Consider the following 8575-nt stretch of genomic DNA (forward strand, 5'->3'; position numbering starts at 1 on the left):
TTTTAAAGTACTTTGTGAAAAAGTGTTCTTAATATGCTTTGGAAATATGCTTAACTAGTAACGACTTTTTTTGAAATTTTAGAAACGCAGTATCTAATTTTTTTTGTTATGCATTATTTTATTATGTCTTATTTTTACATTTTTTTAAAATTATGCCAATTAAGTGAAAAAACTTTAAAAGAAGTCAATCACAAAAGAACTTTAACTTACTTTAATTACGACAATTAAAATAGTTTAATTTTATTAAATCTTGTTTTTCAGAATAAAAGAATGGGTAAGATCGACGACTGCTATAAAACAATTTTATCTGCTATAAAAATACGTCACTTGCATAGCGTTTTTAAAACAAAGCTTTAAAAATAACTTAACACTTAAAAACGTTTCACCATTTTTCTAATGCTAGTTATTATTAATTATAATAAATATCTAAAATTATTTTTCTTTCACAGATGTCGATCTTGGTCGATGAAAACGTTTATCAGTATCATGTTCGTGATTTTCTATCATCCATTGAGCTGTGAAAGTTTTAAAATATTTTTCGCATGAAGCTTCAACGTAAAACTGAGAAGGAGTGCGATCAGGATGATCTGCTTCGCCTTGAATGCGAATGCTGTTGATTTTTACAGGGACTGGAAACTCATAAGCAATCCAATTTAATCCTGGGCTAGAAACTCCATTTGATACCCATATACTATCAGGATTGTTATCAAATGCGTTACTAGGATAATAACCTAAAGTAGTTTTTATTAAAATCTATTAAAATCTATTAAATAAAACGAAGGTAATCAAGATATAATTATGCTAAAATTAAACGCAATTGAATCAATAAAAACTTAATAAAGAGATATCAACTTACCAGGGCCAAAGTATGTACTTGCATAACCTTTTGTTGGATCATCGTGAATTGGGAAACGGGCATTGACAGAATCAAACATTTGAATAGTTTTCACTGTCCATAAAAATGGCACGTTATCAGCATTTCTTACTCTCCAAAAAGGATAACTACCATTTATATAAGGACACTTGTCTTTACAAAAGCCATTTGCAGAATCACATTCGTGTTTACGAGCTTTAAAAAATAAAATGTGAATTACATACATACATATATACATACATACATACATACACACATACATACATACATACATACATACATACATACACACATACATACATACATACATACACACATACATACATACATACATACATACATACATACATACATACATACATACATACATACATACATACATACATACATACATACATACATACATACATACATACATACATACATACATACATACATACATACATACATACATACATACATACATACATACATACATACATACATACATACATACATACATACATACATACATACATACATACATACATACATACATACATACATACATAGCTGATCTCTCATTTTTCCTAAATTGATTTTTTGTAGTTATATTGCGGTTAAATATTTAACGAAGATTATTGATTCACAATTTTAGTAGTTTTTAGTTAATTACTGTTAATATGTTGTTAATTACTCGCTTGTTCCACTTCACCCCATACCTGTTTCACTAATAGGACAAAAATATATATACTTTATTATAATTGCTGTATATCTTAAGAGATGGAACCAGTGCCCAAAATGATGCTTTATTTGTTAAAACCTGTTTGGTGTAATACATAGTTATATGAAAAAGACATTATTTTTATTCTAGAAATATTTTTTAAGTTCCCACTTTTTCCTACTCTCTCTCTCACATACATATATGAATGCTTGCATAAATACATTTAAAGATATATATATATATATATATATATATATATATATATATATATATATATATATATAAAGCAAAGTTTAGATATATATTTACATCCACTGAGTTCTCTGCAGATTTGTAATCTTTGCTCTTTATATCTTGGATCTGTGTGCCATTCCCATGACTCGCAATAACCAGGTTTGAAGGGTCTTTTCCATGGGGCAACTATTTCATGTGAATAAGTGCGTGGATCTTGATCAAAACCTTGCTTTCTAATGTGGTACACATCCCCATGAACACCACCTGAATACAATCCTTTAACAATACCAATAAATAAAATCAGTACAAATATGAAGCAAAAATAAAGTGACATCATGAACTTCGACTTGTAAGCAAAGTCTTCTTATCAGTGTAAAATTTTAAATGATAGAACTTATTAATTATCAAATAATAAAGTTGAATAATCTTCCTAACAGGAGGTTTAACTTGTAACTACTAAATTTATTTTTTACTGTTAACTTAACAAATTAATGCGTTTAAAGTTTCATAAACAAAATAAATAAGAAACATTTGTATATAAATTTTATGATAACAAAAAATAATTTATAATAATAAAAACAAATCATTCAGAAAATATAAAAATTATTTAGCACTAGTTTTTTATTCCGTTTTGCGATTAAAAACATTTTTTTCAATATAACCCCCAGTATATAGATGCTGTTACTTAGCAAAAAATAAAGTAGAACAAAAAATTTAACATCTTTTTAACAAACTATAAATTTCGTAAGAATCTATAAAAGTATGTTACTATAGTTTCCGATGCTTTAGTTCATTTTAAGTAAACTCGTTACCTTGAAACGTTATGTTAGACCAATATTAGCTTTAAACGCTACGTTAACCTAAACCAACCTATATTTAAAAATGATGAATTTTAAATATAGATTACTTTGAGTTAAATAAAAAAATTTTGAATTTTTTAGTTCTCATGAAAAACATTTAAATACGACAAGTTTTTTCTGTTTTAGGAGACACTAAAATTTTTTTTAAATAACCCCAAATTTTTTGATAACTTATCAATAGCTTTGATCAATTTTACTTTAAACATAACAATTTTTAATTTCAATTATTCAAATACCAGGATATATTAGGTGCGTCCATTATTTTATGTCCACATAAGCTAATGGACGTCATTTGGGTATCAATATACCATTTGTTTCATTAATGAAATTTGCATTAAAAAAAACAATTAACTACAATTTCTCAAATCATGCGCGATACATATTGATTTCATTGGCGCAGTTAGGCCACTAAATCAATGTGTAATTTGAAGGATGGGGGGGGGGGGGGTCAGAGTTAGTAGTGGTCCAATCCAATTTTTTTTTTTTTTAATTTTAAAAAGTTGTTGCTGTAAAAAATAGTATGCATTTATATAAATATATAAACGTTAACAATTTGTACTTTAATAATGTAGCTAAGGAATGCAAACTCATTTTCAGATGGTTTTTTTTTAACTTTAATAAAAAAATAATAAAGCTTCACTATAACTTCAAATAATATAAAAATAGAAATATAAATAATATAAATAATAAACAATTTCTTATTTATTTATATCTAAATAAATTAAAACAAACTAAATTAATTCATAAATAATAAAATAATTTACAATTTAATTAAATTGCAATTGCGTTAAATGTTGCAACATTTTAACGCAAAGTTCGATAATTAAAGTATTAATGAAGCTATAAATAGCTTACTTCAGAAGCTGTTAATGGCTTACTACAACACTCTCTTTTTTAAAAAAGCAATTCCCAATTAGCGAATATCTTTTTATTAACGAAAAAATTCAAAGAAGTGATGATACATTGACTGAGGGTTGGGATGGGGCAACGATAGGATTAGTGTTAGGAGAAATTCTCCGTAATTTAATTGGAGTATGATTTGATAGCACTTTTTTGTTTTCAGTTATTCTGGCAAGGGGCTGTTCAAATAATACGTGACAGTCTTATGGGGGGGGGGGGGGGGGGGGAGGAGTGGGTATTGGAAAGTGTCACCAAATATCACATAACTTAAATAACTTTTTAAATTAAATTTTTTATCACTGCGTAATTTTTTAAAATTGCAAACTCCGAGATAATTATATATAATACGAAAATTTTCAAGAAAAATGTTATGCAACGACTTTACAAGTAGCTAGCGTTTATTGTTTAACGAAGTCATAAAAAATGAAAATAAAAAATTTAAATTAGCTTTTTTTTAAGTTACTTATAGTAATCGCAGACATAAAAAGAAATTTTGATTCTACAAACATAAAAAAACCAGATAGTGGGCGATTATTTAAAAGCAATTTATGTTAACGTTAAAAATCTAATTTTCTTTTTTAACGAATATTTGTATAAATATACTAAAAATTTTTGTATTAATAGTTGTTTAAAATTTGATCTTTAAACATAAATATTATTCTTGAGCGTCATCTGATCTTTAAATATTTTAGTTTTACAATACTTTAATTTTTAATGTTATTTTTGTTATTACTTTTAATGTTTTGTGTCACTCTATTATAATAAATTTGTCGAACTACTTTAGTTACGTTATCATTTTTATTACATATTAAGTTATTTAGTTACTATGATATAACATTTTAGTAATAGTAGTACAATTATTAATGCTATTATTAAAACTATCTTTACTATATACTTATTTATCGTAATGATTATAAGGAAAATTAATTTCTTGTTGTTGATGTTGTTATAGATTAAAAATGTCTAGTGAAAAAGAAAAACTTTACAAATCAATTTATGAAGGATATTTAAAAGCATTTGCAAACAAACCAAAGCAAAAGTCTCAAGAAGAAACAATAAAGTCTGGTCTGAGATTAAAATAAAGAGCAAAACATTATCCGAATTAAATGTAGAAGTTGAAAAAAAATTAAAAGAGCTAAAACAAATTAAACTCCGAAATAAAGTTGGTATTTTATCTTACATGACAATATTACCAAACCAAGTACCGAATACACCAAAAAAACGTGTGATTGAATCTAAAATCACTTTTGATGGCGTGACTGACGCGACCCCATCAATTACAACAAGTGAAGAGTATGAAAAAGAAAATTTCTCAAAAGTTTTAACAAAACAAACCCCGAAACAAGATCAGTTAAAAAATGAAATTTTTATTTTACAAAAAGATATTGCATATCTCACTGAAAAAAGAAATTGCAAATTGCTGTCACAAGAAGACTACCATATACTAGGGATAAAGCAAAAACTTTTGGTAGAAATTAACCGAGATCTTGTACTTCGTCAAAAAGCCACTGAACGCCAGACAGCAACTAGACTAAAAAGAAAAAAAGCTATAGAAGCATTAGATCCAGATATTAGAAAAAAGTTGTGTGGAATTAAAAATTCAGTATCAAAAGGTCGACCGCTAACCTGTGATCAGGACAGTTTAATAAAAGCAATTGTAGATATTGCCATGAAATGGTCTGCTTCTGATGATAGGAGAAGAACTGAAATGGTTCGAACTGTAAAAACATTAAATGACTTGGTTAAAGAATTGAAAAATCATGGTTATAATCTCTCGAGGTCAGGAGTTTACTTAAGATTACTTCCAAGCAGATCATTGAGCACAGAAGGAAAAAGACATGTTAAAACTGTACCTGTCCGGTTAATAAGAGCACAAAATTCTGAGCATAAATATCATGCAGACACAAAATTTGCCAAATCATCCATTAGTGTCCATGAAGAACTTGCGGCAGTTTTGGGTCCTAAAGAAGTGACGTTTTACTCCCAGGATGATAAAGCCAGAATACCAATTGGATTGACAGCTGCAAGCAAACAAGCACCAATGATGATGCATATGGAGTACAAGGTAACTTCAGCTGATCATGATTTTGTAATTGCTACTAAACACAAACTTATTACTTCAGTAATTGTAGCCATAGAAATTATTAAGGATTTCATGGAAAAACTAACAGTCACATACTCTGGCCTAACACATAGCAATCTGAAATGCAAAACATGATTCATCAACAGCACTTAGTCACTTAGAAGACATGAACAGAATAAACCGTCTTCCTGCATTTAAAAGCAGCTTATTTACTGAAGATGGAGTTAGCAAACCAGTCATGATTATAACTGTTGATGGTGGGCTAGATGAAAATCCTAGATATGAAAAAACAATTCATTGTGCCAAGACTTATTTCAAAGAGCATGACCTTGATGGAATGTTTGTGGCCTCTAATGCTCTTGGCAGAAGTGCCTTTAACAGGGTAGAGAGAAGAATGGCTCCGCTTAGCCATGACCTAGCAGGAATTATACTTCCATTTGATCATTTTGGAAGCCATCTTAATTCAAGAGGAGAAACAACAGACAGAGTTATAGAGAAGTTAAACTTTGCCAAAGCAGATGAAGTTCTTGCACAAATTTGGTCTAGCACAGTCATTGATGGATTTGAAACTAAAGCCGAGTACATAAAACCAAACAGTGAAAAATATGAACAGTTAAAAAATTTGGGAGCAGAGTGGGATGCTAAACATGTCAGAGAAAATCAATACTTCCTTTAAATTGTAAAATGTAATAATCAAAATGCTGTGGTCATCGTTGCAGCTCACTGTTTCATCTTATTCTAACTGGTTTTCTTCCACCACCAATTTCTTTGTTCCAAGGAGAAGATGTTCTTGAATGCAATAATACAAAGAACAACTTTGCATCTCTCTTTTTAAATTTATCACTTTGAAAAACAATTTTGCCCACGACAGTAACAAAAAAGTATCCCAATGGATTGCCATACGACTATTGATGTCCAAGCATTCAAAAATCCTTACCAAAAAGAATTTGTACCAATTGCAGTTTATATTTTGCAACTATCAAGTCAATGAAACAACACAAAACAGTTTGCTCAAGTATTGGATAATTGAATGAGATTCAAAAAATTAGACCTCAGCGCCCAGTTGCTCAACGTCTATCTGAACTCATGTGTGTCTTTTTAAATTCGGACAAAGAAACAATTGAGTGACCTCAACTGGCCTTCAAAAATTATTGAAGAACATGGAACTCCAATATTTGAGGGTCAAAGTCCAATTTGGGAACAAATTTAGTTTTTAGACAGATATACATCAATTGTATTTTTTTATAAAAATAAACTATTACAATTAGGGCTAGCAAAACCGGTAAACCGGTTTACCGGTAAATTGGTTAAAAATTATGTTTAAATTTACCGGTAATTTTCAAATAATTTACCGGTAATTCGGTAAAATTTTATGGAAATTCTGAATAAATTATTAGTTGTATTTTTTCTAACTAAAAAGAAAATTTCTACAAAAAAAGCTAACTTTTTTACATATAAAAAAACAGTTGAAATCGCAAAAAATTAAGAACTTTATAATGGAAAAGAATTTTGTTTTCTTACAATATTACCATATGCGTTTCTTAAAAAAAAATACAGCCTACTTGATTGATTTTTCTTAAATTTTCGTTTTTTAATAGAGAAAGAAAAATATTTACATACAATTAGGATTTGTTTATGTAGTTTATTTATAATTACATTCAGTTCATTTTGTGCTCGCGTCCCATCTGGTTACAGTTACAGGTGACATTTTATTTAATTTAAATAGTGCGTTAGTGAGTTTTTTTTAAATTATTTGGTTTTTTGCACTGGATGATAAAATTATTAAGTATGATAAAAAAAAATTGAAAATAAACACAAAACATAACTTTGAAAATAAAGCGAATATTTTATATTTTTATTGTGTTGAGTAAGTATTTCACAAAAAGTCTTTAAAATTATATTATAAAATATATTTGTATTGTGTTCCAAAATTTACATATTGAATTTTTTTAAAAAAAATAGGCTTATCTATGATGTCTACTGGATCCGGACAAAATCAATTGTGGAATCATTTTCTACGTACAAAAGCTGGCGATTCAGCTATATGCAATGTATGCAAAAAAAATATAAAATGCTCTGGCGGCAGCACAAGTGGTTTGCACAATCACCTTATCAGAAAACATAAAATTATCTGCTAAAAAAAGTTCAACATGATGATGCAGAAGCTAGCTGTTCTAATACCAATACCACAACTTCCGTTACGAATGATACAAATTCTAAATAAAAAATTTCTGATTATTTCAACATTATTAAAACGATTGATGACTCATTTCCAGCTGTTTTAGCACGACTGACAGCACGAGATTGTTTATCATTTAAAAAGATTTGCACATCATACGATCTTCAGCAATTATTTAAATCCAAAGGATATGATTGCCCAAAGTCTCCAAAAACAATTAAGAAAATGGTGTTGCAGTACGGTGACAAAATCCGAAAACAAATCGTTACAGAATTATCAGAAAGAATAGCCCGTGGTGAATTATTCAGCTTGACTTTCAATGAATGGACATCTCTCAAAAATTGAAGGTTTATGAATGTGAATGTCCACTCGTATGATAATATGTATTTTGGAATCTCGGATTGGTTAGGATTAAAGGATCGATGCCTGCTGAAAAATGTATAACGTATCTTCAAAATACACTTAAAGAATTTAGTATTGCAATAGAAAATATAATTTCCATTACTACGGATGGGGCGGCCGTAATAAAAAAGGTAGGCAGATTACTGAACGTAAATCATCAACTTTGTTTAGCCCACGGCATCCAGTTATCAATAATTAAGGTGCTGTATAAAAGATCTGTTTCGGATAATATTTCCGTAGAAAATCAAGAAGTGGCTATTACTGAATTTGAACATGGTGAAGATGAAGAGGACGATGTAATGGAAGATATTGGGGTTTTTGACGTTATTGAGGATACATC

The 8575-nt window shown here is 28.8% G+C and overlaps 1 protein-coding gene across 1 annotated transcript; it reads right to left on the reverse strand.

Moving 5' to 3' along the window:
• Window positions 1–371: 371 nt before the first annotated feature.
• Window positions 372–2206, reverse strand: LOC100214198 (uncharacterized). The gene is made up of 3 exons (XM_065795578.1): window positions 1887–2206; window positions 857–1069; window positions 372–731 (listed from the first exon to the last, which is right to left on the reverse strand). The coding sequence occupies exons 1-3, from the start codon at window positions 2146–2148 to the stop codon at window positions 433–435; spliced, it is 774 nt and encodes a 257-aa protein (XP_065651650.1). The 5' UTR covers window positions 2149–2206; the 3' UTR covers window positions 372–432.
• Between the last annotated feature and the right edge of the window lie 6369 nt (window positions 2207–8575).

This window comes from Hydra vulgaris, chromosome 04 (genome assembly GCF_038396675.1).
Source record: "Hydra vulgaris chromosome 04, alternate assembly HydraT2T_AEP".
Lineage (NCBI taxonomy): Eukaryota > Metazoa > Cnidaria > Hydrozoa > Anthoathecata > Hydridae > Hydra > Hydra vulgaris.

What these genes read in the sequence shown, in the direction of transcription:
- LOC100214198 (XM_065795578.1), bottom strand. Translation starts at nt 2,148, where the DNA reads ATGATGTCACTTTATTTTTGCTTCATATTTGTACTGATTTTATTTATT. An exon ending in CTGCAGAGAACTCAGTGGAT is followed by an intron (nt 1,070 to 1,886) that starts GTAAATATATAT and finishes TATTTTTTAAAG; the next exon opens with CTCGTAAACACGAATGTGAT. An exon ending in AAGTACATACTTTGGCCCTG is followed by an intron (nt 732 to 856) that starts GTAAGTTGATAT and finishes AAACTACTTTAG; the next exon opens with GTTATTATCCTAGTAACGCA.